The sequence below is a fragment of the Melopsittacus undulatus genome, chromosome Z (assembly GCF_012275295.1).
Source record: "Melopsittacus undulatus isolate bMelUnd1 chromosome Z, bMelUnd1.mat.Z, whole genome shotgun sequence".
Classification (NCBI taxonomy): domain Eukaryota; kingdom Metazoa; phylum Chordata; class Aves; order Psittaciformes; family Psittaculidae; genus Melopsittacus; species Melopsittacus undulatus.
In genome coordinates, this window is record NC_047557.1 from 92,077,903 (window position 1) to 92,096,514 (window position 18,612).

The 18,612-nt window shown below is 36.3% G+C and overlaps 1 protein-coding gene across 1 annotated transcript in view; it reads right to left on the reverse strand.

Annotated features, from left to right (window-relative positions):
- LOC101878983 (transcription initiation factor TFIID subunit 4-like) overlaps positions 1–18,612 on the reverse strand; it is a 149,559-nt gene that overhangs the window by 50,004 nt on the left and 80,943 nt on the right. The window contains exon 14 of the mRNA XM_034072803.1: positions 1,772–1,894. Coding sequence (XP_033928694.1) covers positions 1,772–1,894 — 123 coding nt within the window. The remainder of the gene's footprint in view (positions 1–1,771; positions 1,895–18,612) is intronic.

Genomic DNA, 18,612 nt, shown 5'->3' on the forward strand with positions numbered 1-18,612 from the left:
AATTTGCAGCCAGACACCAATGTAAGTCAGCCAGAATGGTTAGAAGCTAGGAGGAGAGGGATCCGAACACTTCAGTCTGAACTGGCAGAAACCACACAATTCATTACTTTAGGATATCTACATATCAGCAAAAGCCTCTAGGGTAATTTGTCAATTGAATAACATAGAAGTTCAGCAAAATTTGGGCTAGGAGCACAACAAAATGAAGTAAAAATCTCCAGAAGCTTTTGGAATTTACCACAGACCTTTATCTTTCCTTTAAGCACTATACCAGGAGAGTAAAGAGCTTCTAGATAGAGGGAAGCTGTTCACCACAACCGATCCAGGCATATAGCTCTGTATAAAATGTTTCACCAAAGGTGACCACAGTTTGGTTTCACCAAATTATAAAGCTTAAAAAAAGATATTTTTAAGGAGAGAATAGACAACAAAAATGAAATTCTGGCATTTAGGAGAAAATGTTCCTTTGGTCAAGTAAAGATGTATGGAGGATGTACATTTGTACATCATGTATTTGAAGGAATCCATATATTATTCCAAAGGTTCAAATTATTTTCAAATTAAACAATGGAAGCCAAAGCTATCACTGCTTAGCTTTTTTTTTTGTCCTGTTGCTCTAGTTTCTTACAGGTGCTTGCAGAGGAGAGCAGAATTCTTTACTGAATGCAAGATAAGGAGGGAGACTGAAAGGAAGGCAGTGCAACAAGACAGCACAAAACCCAGCAAGCTCCCTCAGTTTAAAACTAATTCGACTAGAAAACAGGAGCACTTCCTACATATCTAAAGTCCTAAGTCAACTTCAGAATATAAAGATCCATTTCTGTTCCTAGCTCAGCTAATTCCTTTGCACTAATCTTAGCACATGAAAAGAGAGAGAAGTCAGATAAAAGCTATCCAAAATGGGGAACAAAAAGGTCTTTGGAATCGCCTGGCATGTAGACAGCCAAATGTCAGAGCCGAAACTGTTAGTCAGTTATTCAAAACAAAATGTTTGCATTTTCCTCAGAACACACATATAATAGGGAGAATTACTTTGACTCTTAGTTGTAGTCATATTTAGCAGAAACAAAAGCAGCCAAATTATATCTGTACTAAACAACACAGTATTCTTACTGCATTATCTAACGTAAGTTAACCTAATTATCCTAGTTTTCTACTTTGGCTAATATGTATCATGCTTATGATGATTTTGCATTCCACTGTGTAGTGTAGTTACTTCTCCATTTAACAGAAGAATCATGCTAATGAATCAGCTTCTGCTTCTAGAGCACAATATCCTTATTAAAACTGCATACAATTTAGCAATATTGCAAACACATCTTTGCAGTTGCGGGGGACAAGTAGCCAATCTGTAAAAAGTTTAGACACATATTTGTAACCAAACTGCACTTAAATGTTATTACTACAAGCTCTTAGTCCAAACTGTAAGCAAGAATACAGTTACGTTTCTCAAGATATTTCTTCATGCCCTACTCTTCTTCCTGTCTTCCTCTGGATTATGCAGAGGAGAAAAACAATATAAAGGCAGTGAACAGTTTCAGGGAGAGACCCATACTTTGCATTTAACTTATTTTTTCTAAAAATATTCTTCCATTATCTATTGAAAGTTAACACTTGAAAATACAACTAACATGCCAGTTTAACTGAGGTGAGATAAACTGGTCTCAGTCCTTCTAACTTTGGAATTTGCATCACCTTGTTCAAGTTAACACAGCTCACTGAAAATATCAGCACGTAGCATTCCTACTTATTCCTACCGGGTTATTCCTACCTCTCCTCCTGTGGCAAGCAGTCCAGGTGAATCAAGCTTCCGTTTCTTCCGAGGACCAATAGCTGCCAATGCAGTGAGATTGGCGTCCCTCTGCCTCATCTGTGCAAGTTCTTGTTGCTGCATCTATTAGAGAGAGGAAAAAACTCTGGTTATTTTTAATTCTGTTATAATTTCAAGAAGTTGTTCTCAGCCTTGTGAGCATCAGGTAAAATTGACACATGAACAATCCCTAAGAATACTCTGCTGTTCCTAGAAATACCACTTTAGCAGCTCAAGCATGCAGCCTTGCAGTAGAGTAATGAAGACACAAAAGTTCTTTCAATGTTTCATAAGATTTCCATTTCCAGTAACTCAACTTTTTTCTTTGAAAACTCCATTCTTACTCTTGAAAACTGCATTAGCCAGTAAGTACTACATACCAACCACACATCTCCAGCTTAAGATTGATATGAAGAATGTAAACACCAATTCAAATCCTCAAAAATATCTCAAACATTATTTCATCTCAAATTTTTAATATTTCAAATATACTTGATACTTGATTCAAAAACTCCAACATATCTAAATTTATAAAACACTTCTATCTAAGTGTTAGAAGAAATTAGTGCTGACACAAAACCCTACAAACTGAATTTACAACTGGTTTATGGGATTAGACTTCAGGTAATACCACCTTTGACTAGATTGAAGCTAAGAAAATAACCTGCCAGTGCATTATGTGACAATATACCAAACTATAGAAAATAAGAGAAAATATCCTGAACACCCCATGCTGAAGAGGAAGGACCGCATATTCATTTTAAGTATAATCCTTACAGGGAGTTAATGGTAACAGACATATTCCCATGAACAATCTTAGTGTAGTAAATATTTTGATCAGCAATACTACATGAGAATAACTGATCAGGTAATGCAACATATTATTTTAATTAGATAAAAGCATTCATAACTCCATAGCTCCTAGTAATCATTCTTAACTAATTTCAAAACTTTGGGTTTGCATAATCCTTCAGTAAATTCAGAGGAGGTGTTTGTTTTCTAATCTCTTTGATGTCATACTTGTTCCCACTTCAACAGAAATGCACAGAACACTACCTCAAGAAATGCAGTACTGGTAATGAAAACCTTGTATGATACAAACACAATTCTTCATTAAAATAAAACTGAACTGACAAGTGTAGATGGAAGTGTCTCAGCCATTAGATACATATGAACTGAATATACACAAGCAGGGTCTGACCTATCTTGGCCAATGTAAAAAAGAAATTTAAACTAAAAGTACCAATGTATGGTATCTTTTCTCCAGCTCCTTCTGCCTAGAAAGAGCAGGTCTACTTCATGCATTCTATTTAGTGTATTTTTTAGTTTCATTCATTTAGAAATGCAACACATTTTCATGTCCTTCAGAAAAAGCAAATTCAGTTCATTTAGAGTTTGATATCCCATTTTCCACATTTTTATGCTATATATTTTGTGACTTCAATTATTATCATAAGTTAAACATAACATTATCTACAAACACACATCTCATCTACAGGACAGAAGAATTTCCTAAATACAAAATGAAATGTGGAAAAATATCTAAATAATAGTGCAAAGGTCTATACATACTTCCCTTTGCCAACTCATATTAGCTTTTTAGCTCAAATATCTTTGGCTCTCTTCCAGATTAAATGCCAGTTAGAAAGACCTGCCCGCTTACCCTTTCAAGGTAGATAGCAACAGTGGTGAGCTCTAATCATTTACAAAGGTCATGATCGGAAGCTAGCCCGTAAGCAGTCATTTAAAATTCGATTGATCCCTATTTGTAGTCAGGGAAAGAAAATGGACATTTCAGCTGTATTGTAATTATGAAGCTTCAAGGCAACTGTAAATAGATGTGCAAATCCAGATACTGGCAAATACCTTAGAGAAGAAATTATTACTATAGTGTAACATATATCCAGGAAAGGTTGAAGATAAAACTGCATATAAAAAAAGATCAATCATCTTTTTGCTAATTTGCCATGCTTGCCAGCCTATAAGGGTTATCACAATTATCCGAAGTTTGATGAATATTTAAGCAAGGGCCAACTGGCTTGGAGTGATCTCAGACGAAGTTGTAAAGTGGATGGCTTCACAGAATAAGAAATCTTGCACTGGAGGAAGTATTCATTTCCTGGAAGTGCGGGTCAAAGATAATGTCTGACAGGTAACTGGTATCATGCAGAAGTTGTTATATGAGTATCTTATTCAAAGTCACCATTTCCATTTAGCACATGACAGAAAATCTGGGTCAGCTGGGCTCTGTTCTATTGACACTGGGTGAATACCACCAAGATCTTTCCCTTCATTTTCCCATGGCTCTCATCCTGCTTCACACAGTGTGTCTATTATTTAGGCTATAAGCTTTCAAGACATGGATGCTGCTCAATGTGCCTTACTTATAATCTGGCCCCAGTGGGACTAATACATACTAATACAAATAAGGAATATGCTGCCAGGTACAAAAACTCCAGACAAAAACACAATACAGTTTCTGATATTGGTTTTACAGTACACACCTTTGTATACTACAATAGAAGAAAAAAACTTTTAATGTATACTTCAAGGAATATTGGTCATAAAAATATCGAATACATCAAATATATTTGCAGCATCAGTACAACCACAGTATCCTGGTGTTTTACATAGTAAGAGCTGAAGCAGTTAAATATTTGATAGGTATTACAGTACACAAATTTTCATCAATCCTTTAAAAATTGTTTATTACTGGTGATTCCCCCCCACCCCAACTCATCTGAAGGTAGAGGATGATAAAATTACATTTGAAAATGATCAAGAGAATTATGACCCTGATACTGATATTACCAACAGAAGCCTTTATCTTGCAGTGGTTACTTTACTCTAACTGGCTTAAGGGAACATCTTTGCACATGTGCTTTTAATTACTAATTTGCTTATAATAAAACATTTTTGCAGTTTACAGATACTTACTAGTGAGACAACTGAAAAGATTCCTGGATGTTATTTAGCATCCTGGAGAATACTAATCACCATTGTTGGCTTCTTCGTACCCTTATTCCAGCTTGCTCCGATTTCCCTCTCCAAGGCACATACTTCTGTTTATTTATACCCTACATGAGATTATCTGTACTAGTCTCTTTCCTACTCATCACCTGACCCTTCAAAAAATATTATCCCCAACTGTAATCTTTGTTTAAAAAAGCAGTATCTTGGCTCTGGTGAAAAGCAGGGGATGCTACACCCTTCATAAAAACATTTACACATGCAACGTGGCTGCTAACATGTGATTCAACAGGAGCTTTTCAAAATTAATGGCATGAAGATAGAAGCTATTTTTAATTGTCGTAAAACCTGCTATGGTTATTGCAGGTAACTTGCAAGAAGTTTAGGAAGATCCAAGCCTCATGGGGATTGTGTAAATAACCTAGATTTAATAACTCTGCTTTGGTGCCAACAGAGAACTTTTAAGATGTACCTCTTGTACCACCAGATGCCAAATGCATGACCCTGACCACTGGAGCATCTTCTCCCCCCTGTACTCTAGAACTGTATTCCTTGTGACAAGCGGAAATGACTTTGCAACCAGTTTGACTTTGCAAACAATTATGCATACAGAGCTCCAAGGTAATCACCCTCTGAATTCTTAGCTCTAAGAACAGGGTGAATTAAATCATAGAATCATAGAATAGTGGTTGGAAAGGACCTTAAGATCATCTAGTTCCAACCCCCCTGCCACGGGCAGGGACACCTCACACTAAACCATGTCACCCAAGGCTTTGTCCAGCCTGGCCTTGAACACTGCCAGGGATGGAGCATTGACAATCTCCCTGGGCAACCCATTCCAGTGCCTGACCACCCTAACAGGAAAGAATTTCTTCCTTACATCCAATCTAAACCTCCCCTGTTTAGATTGGATGTAAGGAATTAAATGTAGCTACCTTTGGGGTTCTGAAATGACTCTTAAAAGTAACAAACTAAAGCTACCTAAGCTTCTTACTTGACTTTAAAGTAACAAAACAGACTGTTGCTACAGTATAGTTTATCTTCTAACTAAGCTAGTTAATAATTTCTGGATAGTTAAACAAATGAAGCACCTATTAATGTCTATACATTTTGATAAAATAAATAAATCTCCTATTAATTAATATGATTTAGCAGAAGTGAATCTAACACAGTACATCAACCAACAAGATGCTACTATTTGATACTTGTATTCATTCACATTCTCATTTTCATACTGGACTGCTGATGCAGTAACATTCTTCACCTTGCCTTCATCACAATTAATATAGATATATTTATCAATAGTATATTAAAATTTCTACCCTCTGGGAAAAAAACAATGCTTCATTCAGAACCACACTAACAACAATTAACTTTTTTGAACGTCAAAATATTAATCTAAAACACAAATATTCTGACATACACAGAAAATGCTTATAGATGAGATGCTGTTCCTTGTTCCTTATCTGATCCCAATTTATTTTTAGCATTCCATTTACTTACTGAAAGGTATTTCATTACTTAATGACAACTTTAACTTAGATGCCATTGACAAAGAATTACAGTATAAAAATTAAGCACCAATAATTTTTCACACAGTGAAATTTTTGTGATGGTGCAATGACATTAAAACCTCAGGAAGAACACTACTTCAATAGAGCTGAGAAGAGAGGTCCTAGAATTTTAGTTTGTTTTCCTTAGATCATTATGTTCTGATACATTTACATATTTCAGAAAAAAATGCCATAAGCCATATGCCACAAGGAAAACAGCCAGATGTCTATCTAAAGTATCAACATTAGATCTTAAAATCTAGATTTAACGATTTGCAAAAACCAAGAACTCACTTATCCATGGCATGCTTTGTAATTTTTGTAACAGAATCCAAGCATTTTAAGCTTTTTTCACTTTAAGCCCTTTCTGCACTACAGACCATCATGAGAACTGTCACTGAGAGAGTAATATGTGGTGTTAAACATGCTTAGCGAATATTTTTTTTCTTCTTAGAACCACAGGCTGCTTTGGGTTGGAAGGGACCTTAAGGCTCATCCAGTACCAATCCCCTACCACAGGCAGGGTAAACCTTCCACTAGACCAGGTTGCTCCAAGTGCTGTCCAACCTGGCCTTGAACACTGCTGGGGATGTGGCAGCCACATTCTTAGTTTTACTTCCACTGGCAGTTGTGGCAGTCCACACAACTATAAGAAACCGCCTGTTTCAAAACTGAGTATTTAATTTTCAAGACATAAGAACTTCCGTCCATTACCCTAGTATTGTAATAACCACAGAGAACAGTGAAGACTGTTTTCTGCTTTCTTGAAAGATCAACCAAACCATGAGTAAATTCAAGGAAGCTCTTGCTAAAGGAATAAATTCTATGGATTTTTTTAAGGTATGAATTTAGTCTGGAAAGGCAACTGTAAGACAAATGCTGGATACTTGGTATGAACACCTACAGATCCTCAAGTCAAGCACCTTTTCCAATCCAGAAAATTAAATGGCCTAGCAGTGGCTGTAATCTGTACTGTCAACAGAGGATTCTCCTTCTTCAGTGAGCATAAAAATCTGTTAACGTCAGCTATGCAAACATCCCAGTGAACCTAACATGCTCAGCTGAATCCACAGGAAAAGGAAATGTCACACAGCAAATGAAGCACCGCAGTACACATCAGAAAGACGGGAGCTCTACACAACCATGAGCAAAACGCATCATTAAAGGAAGGTAAAGTGTGCTCCAAATGGAGAGCAAAGACTAAGCAAACTGAAATTAGCTTTGTTTAAAGCAAGAGATGCAGATGAAATATCGGCCTGAGCTCGTAATGACCACACCTAGAGAAAATTTCCTTCAGTATAATCGGAAAGTAAGAGGATGACTGGAACTCTTAACAATTCAAGTCTACATATAAATACCTTCAAAAATAAAAGGGAGAAGAGAGAGGGGTCAAAGAGGTGTTTCACTACCTACAGGCAGGAATCATGGATGCTTTTTGGCTTGGAAGGAAAATAATCCAGTGACAGAGACACACAGATGATTGTGAAGATGAAGAAGGAGTAAGAGCTTGAGGAAATATTCAAGCATGTTTAAATACTGTCAATACAGAATTTGAGAAGCAAAGAGAAGCTAAGTTGTAAAAGTAAGTTTCTGTAGACTCAGAGCCAACTCAGCCCACAAAGAACTAGATTTTGGCTACTTTCAATTCCCAAATGAAATACCACCTAAGAAAAGAGAATCAAGAAAAGGCTAACAGCATGACAGAAGCTATAAATATTGACAGACTGTAAACCATAATCAAGAATGGATACAGCCAGGAAAGCAAACAGGAAATTGGCAACAGAGAGCACAAAAAGGCAGAAGTGTTTGATGAAAGCAAGATCATATACACAATGATTTAAGCATTGATTTCTAGCCAATAGGCATCAATGGAGATCCCTCCTAATTCTGTTTGTGATGGATGGTTTAATTCTTGATAAGAGGGTCATATGCTGAGAAAAGCTTGTCTTAATTGATGGTTCTGCAACATATATCTATCGGTCTCAGACAGTAATTACACCCCCTAGAAAAACACCTCTTTTTACTGAGGAGGGCCTGAAATGTGGAACCATTACACATGTCCTAAGATGCCCACAACAGAAGGTGCAAATAAAAAATGAAACTCATTAAAAATGCTGGCAGTAACCAAAACAAGTTCAGGACAATGATCAAGAAGGATCAGTGAACATCAGACAGCGTGTCCTGAAAAACAGATAATGTCTGCCGACGGCCCATGCTGTGCTTCTGCCTCTCTTTTGCATTTCTGAAGTCTCTAAAGGTCAGCAGAACTCCTACAGCAGTAACACTGACTGGTAAGAAATTGGTCCAAAGAAGCTAAAGTTTAGAAGTGGTACTGCAATAATGCAATCAATACCAGAGAAGTTATATATGTGTAACAGTAAATCATGCACTGAACATGTTCTGTGATACACTTAAACTTTCACAGATCTACCGAATTATATCCAGTATTCTACAATACAAAGATGGATGCTACTTCTCCACAAATGTTCTCCCACAACTCAGTAAAAGCTCTGATCATCACCTGCAATATCTGTACATCTGTTTGATACAGATCAACATTTTACTTTACTCAAAGAGATGTGTGCATTGGTTGATTTTCTTCTTCCTTTTCTTCCCCCTTTCTTTTTTTTTTCCTTTTAACAACAGCCAAAAATTATTGCACAGCATTGAAAAAAATCACCCTAGGCAACGACTAAGCTGGGAACATTTCAGCCCCAAGATGAGTTTCTCAAAATAATGAGCATCTGATTACAGTACTGAAACCTTAACAGGGATACTTTTGACCAACTGTCTTTCCTACAACAGACATTTGTGTTTATGACATCTAATTTCATCATGGTAGAAGTTTACCCAAATTTTTCATTAACATTTGCCTATTACTTTGAACACTATGTATGTCAAACTTCTGATACAGAAAACTAAGTGTATCCTGCCTTTCATAATTATTTTTTTCCTGAAAAGAACTGCCTTAATTGTAATTTTCTCCAGTCATGTACATTACCGTGTTTAATGCAATTTTTAAAACAATTATAAGTAAAACTAGTTTTATCTTCTTTCTGCTACTCAGATCACATACTGTCTGAACTGATTCATATATATATTCATATTTGTAGGTTTAATTTTCTTGGAAGTCTCCTTAGAAGCTTACAAAAAATCAAAAGCATGAAGAATTTTAGGAGTGATTTTAAAACGTCTTGTCATTTTTTAACATACTACATTTCTAGTACAATTTTATTCCCCAAATATTTTGAAGTTCTTACCCCACTAGTCGCTTTAATCAACTAATGCTCTTTATAGGTATCTATGAACTTCTTTTGGTTAATTCTTTATATTCCTGATTGGTTGCCTTTTTGATTTTCCAAATACAATGCACTGCTTTAGTTTAACTTAAAACCATTTATTTCTGCAGATGTCCAACCATTTCTTGAACTTAATATTCCCATCTATAGTACTACAAGGTATTATATTTATTTTAATAAAGATATGTCTCAAATTCCTCTGGAAAGAGTTCGCTAGCTATGTAGGGGTTTTTGTCTTTATAGTAACCTTAATAATCACATTTCTGCACTCCACAAAATCTGTTGCTGGTTCTTGGCTACACTATTCCTCAGACAACTTACCTCCAATAGCACTAGTTCCAGGCTCTTCTATACTAAGCAGATACAGATCATTTGACCAAAGGCTTTCTGAGGCACAGAAAAGCAGCAGGATCAGTATTACCAGAGCTAGCAACTTTCTGAGATGCCAGTAACTTACTTGTAGTAAATCAGAAAAAGCTCTGAAAAAAAATTCCCTAAGATCTGTGATTTTATTTGTTGTTATTGGTCTTAATTTTATTTCAAAGTAACTCAAGAATCATAGACTCATATGATAGTTAGGGTTGGAAAGGACCTTAAGATCATCTAGTTCCAACCCCCCTGCCATGGGCAGGGACACCTCACACTAAACCATGCCACCCAAGGCTCTGTCCAACCTGGCCTTGAACACTGCCAGGGATGGAGCATTCACAGCCTCCCTGAACAACCCATTCCAGTACCTCACCACCCTTACAGAAAAAAATTTCTTCCTTATATCCAATCTAAACCTCCCCTGTTTAAGTTTTAACCCATTACCCCTTGTCCTGTCACTAAAGTCCGTAATGAAGAGTCCCTCCCCTGCATCCTTACAGGCCCCCTTCAGATACTGGAAGGCTGCTATGAGGTCTCCACGCAGCCTTCTCTTCTCTAGGCTGAACAGCCCCAAGGATGGACAATGACATATCTTCTCAAGCTGTTCTTCAAAGTAAACAAGATTCACCGTAAAGCATAAATAAGCCTAGTAAGAATACCTGTCAAAAAGCTTGATGGCTTACTCACAGGCTCCTTAATTCAACTGAAAGCAACAGAAGAATACCCTCACTTCTGGGGCACAGTTGAGAAAGACTGGTTGAGATTTTTTCTCAGGTCCTTTGTTAATCTAAGTGGGCGGTTACTATCCTCCCAAGATTTCTAGGATGTTCTCCTTTCCTCCTGAAGTAAGACACTGTATGAGGGCTCCAGAATAGATATTTTAATGAAGATTTGGGAATATAAAATACAGTGAAAACCTGTATGAATTATCGTCATATCTAGATTATACAGACTGGAGCTACAAAGAGCAGCAAACGTGTTGAACGGTGGCTTTAGTTAGGGAGGTCTGACAGAAATAGTGGGATAATGGGAGCCAGCTCAGCTAATGAAAGTGAGGAAATAAGCTTTATTTTTTTTTAATCATGCATTGGAAAACACAAGGGTCAGATGAACCTCACAACCAAGCTTTCCACCAGCTCCCTATGCCTGCAGCTGGAGTGCGTGCAGCAACTCCAGGAGGCTCCGCTGTCCACTGTAACAGTGTTAAAAGCTGTACTAAAACATGAGTCAATGGCTGTTTTTCAGATGGCAAAGTGTCCCTGAAATAAACAATTTTGAAACAACCCCTTAAAGAATCTTTCATTGTATCTGAGTAATACAACAGCTCTTGGATACTGACAGCTCTCCATGGCTGCTACAACTCTGCGTTAGTACTATGAGACTCCAATCAAGAATTTTATCTGCACATCTTTTGGGGTATCACGTGTTTTGGTAGCATATCATGGTTTTTTGTTACTTTTATTTATATTCAATCTCTGGCACACACTTGAAATTTGAAATAATTAAGAACCAGTACAACAGAACTGTAGCAAAAACTTAGGGAATGTATGGTTTTGCTTAGTGCATCACCAGAGTCAACTGAAGACCAAGGTACATAAGATCTCAGCTCTGTGAAAGTGGAGAGTGACAGAAGTCACACCATAAAATCTCAAGTCAGCCTGAAGCATTTTGGCCATTTAAAAAAAAAAATCTCTTTTGGTGAAATTTCTCTGCCTGTATGCCATTACCACAAAACTAAAATAGTTTATCAGAAATTTTGGTAAGAGGCTTTATTATCTAGATTATTCCGAAAGAAAATGCCCAGATTTTGATACCAGTCTTCTCACATTCTTATGGGAAATCTGCATCTTGAAACTGCTAGCCTCATTTGAGGAAATGAGGCAAATGGAGTAATCTACTAAAAATCATTTGGCTGTAATACGTAATTTTAATCAAATAGTTAGAGAGAATGGCATTGAAGTTAATTTCTGAAGTCATAAACAGATGGGAAATGTGTAGTGTAGAGACTGGTTGTGCACTTTTAACACAATATCCTTTTTTTCAGTCTGGATTATGGTTTGATCAAGTCTAAGTGACATGACAAAAACAATTTTAATTTATTCTGAAACTATATTCAGCTACAGAATGCGCAGTATAGCAAGTATGCTACTCTTTTCCAAAGTGAGATTCAAGGCAGAGCAATTCTGGGAACAAAAATAGCCAGACGCCCACCTCTTTCTCCCCCTTAAAAGTCATGGGGATAAGACTGGGGGTTCACTTGCAAAATGGAAGTTCCACTGGGGATGCAAAACAACCTTGAAATTTAAATAATCTACATCTTTTCTGTTTTAGATTTAACTACAGCAAAACCGCTACCGCTCATTTCTCCTGCAGATCAAGGAAACAACACACCAAAGCGTGGGGACAAAATATTTCAAGCAATTTTTCATACACTGACAAGTAGTAAATTAGGGAACCTTGTAAGTACAATACAGTAGTCATCCCCTTCTATTGATCACGTATAATTTACATCTTATAAAGATGTGAATTCTTGCATTCTCACTCCACAAGGAAAATCTCAATGATTTATTCATTTCAAATAAAAAATAGAAGGTAGATGAGAAGAATTACTTCACAGGCTGTAGCTTTCTCAGGGCACTAGTAGTAGGCTCTTCTTTCGCACTGCCTGAAGGGCCTTTGTGTGCAAGTCCCTCTAATTAACAAGGTGAATCATGCAGCAGTTCCCTAATTAGTGAACATGACAAGCCAATGGAAACAAGCAGACAGACCTGGCGTACAGATATGGTCAACAAAAGGCACACCATTAAAAAAATATGTATCTTTCACGTAAATAAAATACCAAAAGTAAGAGAACTAGCATAATACCCAGTTTTCCTTTTCATGTTTCATGCTTATTCCTCATTTATTGCAGATATAAATAACAACATAATAAATCAAAGTTTCCAACTGCAAGTCAGACCACCTCTCCAAAATCAAAGAGTAGCTACCCTATGTGAGTAACCATCTGCTTAAAGGGCATTATTTGTTTTCTCTCGTCTTCTGCTTTAGAGAACTGCAGTTACATTAAGCTTAGCACTTTCAGAATCCCGTAATTAATTCTATTCAGAATTTTTTCTTGAAATCGTTCTTCACCAGAAGATAAAATGAGTACAATTGCACTTCTATTATTGCATTATAAAAATGCCTACATTCCCAAAATGTAATAATTTCTAACTTTTGTAAAAGAATAAATAAATAATAAAAGTGAATAATCAAAGAATCACATTTGCATTAAAAAGCAAATGAGATGATCTAAAATGTACCTCCTTACATTCATCTTTTCAAGTAAAATATTTTAAATCTTCCACTCTTCCTTCTGTTTCTCCCCAAAATACTCTCCCCATCTCCAAAACATATGGGGGTTTAATTCATTTTCCATTTATTGCAAATTGAACCTTTGATTTAGATCTTAACAATTCTTCAACTTATTGCAAGTCTAAAGTGCATGTAACTAAAAGCGGAATATAATTCTTCACAGAAAAATTCCACTATATTCTTAGCTCTCTTCCTTGGTACATTTAGTGAGGAAAGCTACAGACTCTCCCTCCCCTCATTACAGGTTCCTCTTCCTCACAATCATGAAGAGAAGTATTTCTGACTTTCTTCTTCTAATTAGGTAAAAATTCCTTACATTCTAGAATTAATGTTCAAAATACCAATACTAAAAAAAACCTTCACATTTTTCATCAGTCCAGTTTTAAAAATATGGGATTAAAATACTGGCCCCTAAGTAATAAAGGGTTCTGCAAACCTTTAACAGTTTTTTTTTGGGGGGGGGGGGTATAAATTTGAAGAATATATAATGAGTTTCTATTATAGAACTGATTAACTGTTTAAAAACTATTTTAAATTCAGTGGCAATATCCACAATAAATAGTATGCGCAGAAAGCTAAAATCACTACAAGCTATTTGCTATGTTTTTTTCCCTTCTTAGCATTTGAGCCTCCCCTATCATCTCTTAGATCCCACTCAACCATTCTTAGGACAGTGTAGAAGAGCTTTAAACACAGGCTGAGAAGTATCCTCTTTTAACATCAAGGCACAACAGATAATCTGCTAACAACTGAACTATGATCTGCCATATGCACAGAGGAAGTATTCAGCAAACAACCTGTCACAAACGCTTACTGTTTCAGTAACCAACTCACCAAAGGCCTTTGCTTTATAAAATACACTACAAACTCTGACATACAATTTATTATCAAAGACAAATGTAATTAAATGCAAAACTACTGCAAAGAGAAAACAGATTCAGTGCATTAAAAAGCTTTACCTTCTTCTTTGCATCTTAAGTAACAAAATCAAAGCAAGGAGATTGGAAATACATGCTAAATACGCAAAATAAAAAATCAGTGTAAAAAATCATAAAATTTTGAGTTGATTTTCAATTAAATGGTATACATAAACACAATTATACATATGTAATTACAAAAATATTCTGCATTTAAGGAAAAATGTTAAATGCAGCTGATAAGAAGAAATCATAACTGTCCACAAGAGATGCTTTGATACGAGATTGTACTAGACAGACAAATTGTTTGTTTTGAATACTGCTACTGATGTCAATAGAGTTATCCAAGAGTTACAATGGTGTAACAGAGAAGAAATAAATTTCCAATATTTTAAGTATGAGGAACTCATATTTTAAAAAATTGCAGGAGTAAAAACATACAACGAGGCAAACAGGGCAAAAATAAAAATCCCCAAGACAGAACAGTCAGGTCATTCTCCTGTTTGCCACATAGTCTACCATATGTCCTCAGCACTCCCTACGTTGGCAGACATTTCCTTCTCCATCAGATTTAGGGGGTTTATTTCTCAAATTTCAGTACTTAACCAGAAATAATGTCTCCATATACATAGTTGGGCAGATGAGAGTCATTTACTCAGGAATTATTTTTAATGCCTCAGTTAAAATTACATAAAGATATTTAAGAAATGTATATTTATGATTTTTTTTCTTTCGTATAGCTGAGCAGATCACAGAAATCATCACATATTGCAATGTTCACAAAAGCATCAGTTGACAAACCTAAGAAATACAGGCATTTTAGATAAAATGGCAACATACCAGATATTTAAATATGTGTTATAATCGCTCTATATCCAGAATATTAAAAAAAAAAAAAAACACAGAGTAGACTGCTGTCACATACTACTGAAACCCAGCACCTTCTATTAAGCACCACGACTGCATGCAACATGCACATAAGTTCAGTCAACAGTTAAGTGTATTTTATCTCAGTGTAAATTACTGAGATTAAACCTTGAGAAAACTGGAATTAACAACTGGTTTCTGATAAGCATGCCAGTCTCTCCTGACCTCAAGTTACTTTTCTCCCCTGAGAAGATACAACTCTAGCATAATCCAGAGCCTTGTTTGACTTCTGCATCCTAAAACAAGGTACAAGTTTTCAATCCAAGGCTAAATTAGGGTTTAGAAGTTTTAGGGTTAGCTACCGTAAGCTGCACATTCTTTAGGTATTTCCCATGCAAGCTGGAGATCTGTATCATTCTATCTAAGTAAAATATATAAGAAATGTAAACAATGTGTATTCTTAGAAGGGGGAAAAATCATCCCGTATTTATGTATTCTGACACACCCCAGTAAACACTGGCTTCCCTCTGCATATTGCTTAAGAAGGAGAAACTGGCAGCTGCTAATGATAGACCACGATTAAAACAGAAAACAACTTTGTTGAATATTGAATTTATTCTGCCTTAAAATTGGAAGTAAAAAGTGCTTTACTTAATTAAACAGCAGCATGTACAGTGAAGTAGTAATGTATATTGAATAACTTTCTCAATTATTACCTGTTATTGTAAGATACAGCAGATATCCCTATGTATTTTGCAAGTACCCTATACTGGGGAGCCTATCTCACTTCTCCAGAGCTGACAGATGTCTGTTGGAGCCACAAAGTGCTGGGATGCCTTAAGGCTATAGGCACCTTATGGAAACATAAACTTTTCAAAAATTTAAACACAGATTTTGAAAATTATCCTATTTCTCATTACGTTGTTTCCCTTTCTCCTGTCTTCCTGCACAAAATTAACAGCTAAGTTTTTCATGCTTCTAATTTCTCATTTGGTATTATGTGACACCTTCCTAAAGCTTACTTGACTTGCCTGACATGTTTGCCAGGTATGAGCACTTCTGCCAGGTTAGATTTATTTATTTATTTATTTTACTATTTTTACTTTTGGGGAAATTTATAGATTTTCATACACCTTAACACGTGAATATGACTTTTGGCCATACAGGGTGAAAATCACTTTAAAAACCTGATAGTATGTAAAAAAAACAAGATTAAGAGAAACCTTCAGAAATCTACATGGTGTTATTTCTTTTTAAATAATATATATGCCTTTCTGAATATAAATTTACTATTTGCAAAGGGAAAGGACACAGAAGAGTAAGGAAGCATACTCTGTATTTCAGATGGGTTTATTTAGGTTTTCCTATGGCTGTGCAGAGTCAGTATATCCATGGACTGTAATTTCATCATACTGGTTTTCAATTCCCTTTCCTTCTACCCTACATATAGTGAGGTATTAGTTTTAAGGAAGCTGTAACATGTCAGTGTACAGACACCTGTCATCACAAACATATGATGCACTTTCCCGTTCCAGAAAATCCTATTCTCATCTTTCTGATCATTTCTATGGAAAACTAGAAGTTAACCACCAATTCAGCAATAACTTTCAACTCTAAATGAAAATAAAATCCTTACAAATAATTACACAACTGCCTAATAAGGTTAAAAATACAGTGATACTTTTCAAGTGCACCTTTCAGACATAGCTGTTATCTACCTTTAGTAATACATACTTGACTGAAAAACAATCATCCTGTTTACACTGAATGACAAGAATACATTATATTTAAAGATACTATCACTAAAGGGAAACTTTTTCAGGGTAGGTTGAGCAGTATGTTTCATCTAAGCTGATGTGACTATTGGGAGACTCACAGGCTGCCACAAAGGTATTTTTAATGACAAGACTAAACTAAGAATAGGAAATAGATGATAACACACCTTTCATGACCTCTACACATTATTGACTAGCCACCAGGCTTGTAGTTTGGGAGAAAAGTATGCAGATAACTGAGCTACAGACAGAAATGTTTAGTATTTACTACATCAAAACTGACACTTTTTACTCTGCTGTTGCGTGTTTTATATATTCCTTATGACTTTATCATAGTAAACTCCCTGAAAATGACAACAAAGCTACTATTCCCATTACTCCACAATAAATACATATACATGTAAATACATAAATGTAAATGCTCACATCCCAGCACAAACTGAAGATGCTAATGAGCCTTGTACAAAAATTATGAGACTTTTACAAAGCACATTTACAGAATCAGATTATTTCTTTGCATCTGATTTTATAATCAACTAAATGAAATATTCTTGAAGAGATGTGTGAAAACTAATATCTTGTGCATAAGCTACTTGGAGATAGACAGAAATATTGCATGCACATATTTTAACTCTCTCAAAAACATGCTGGCAAGGAAGTTTAAAATTACTCTTTAAAATTTTACTACTACAGCTCCAACTTCAGCTTTAACTCTGCTCCCATGAACTCTTTCATCTTTCACTAACAGGCTAGAAACAGACCACAGATTTTATGAAACACAGTGTGCTCTACAAAATATATACATTTGAAACAAGGTCCTGCCATTGTAAAATGACAAGAACATGCAAATACCCTTCCAGACTACAGCCGGGAAGTAGATGTGGGGACCACAGTTAGACTTTTGTATGTGGGGCTTGCACAAAGAAGAGACTGAAGATTTGTCAGCAGGAGGTATGCAGCTGATTGCTGATGGCCAGCTGCCTGCTGCCGGTGCAATGTGCAGCACCCAGACTGAGTGGGCAGAGGAACAGAAGATTTAGTAGGTGCGTCTCGATCCCCTTAGGTTATCTCATGTGACGGGAGCGCCTGGAGGAACTGGGGGCAGATGAAAGCTGGCAGCTGTGTGCTGCCTCAGGCGCTCCAGGGCTGCCAAACAGGGCTTACAAACATGTTAGCTCAGCGGCAGAATTAAAGCCCTCATTCGGGTTTATTTTGGGGTAAGAAACCAGTGTGCATACTGAGGATGGGGGAAAACTTGCCCTGCAGGCAGAAGCCTAAGTACACCTTGACCTCTCCTTGCAAGCTTCTATAGAGTACAGCAGGCTTGACTGAGGGACAAAACAGCTAAATAATAATTTAGATTGTTGTCCAAGTAAACTCAGTTTCTGACAAGCTGACACAGCTGACATTTGCTGCCCTCTACTTATTAAATAGGCAATCATATTCTGAAGTCTAAAGCACTACTCTTTTGCCAGATCAGCAGGGAAGTAAATCTGTTGCAGTGTTCAGATAAAACAGTTACGTGATTTTTCTACATTTACAGCTTGCTCCGAAGGAAAGTATCTCTTCTCCCACACACACTTTTCCCTTTCCTTTCCTTCCTTTCCCTTTCCTCTTTTCTGGCTGTGACGTCGCAGACTAAGTAAAGGATTGTTTCTACCTAAGGAAGACCACTATTCAGACAACATACTACTGAGG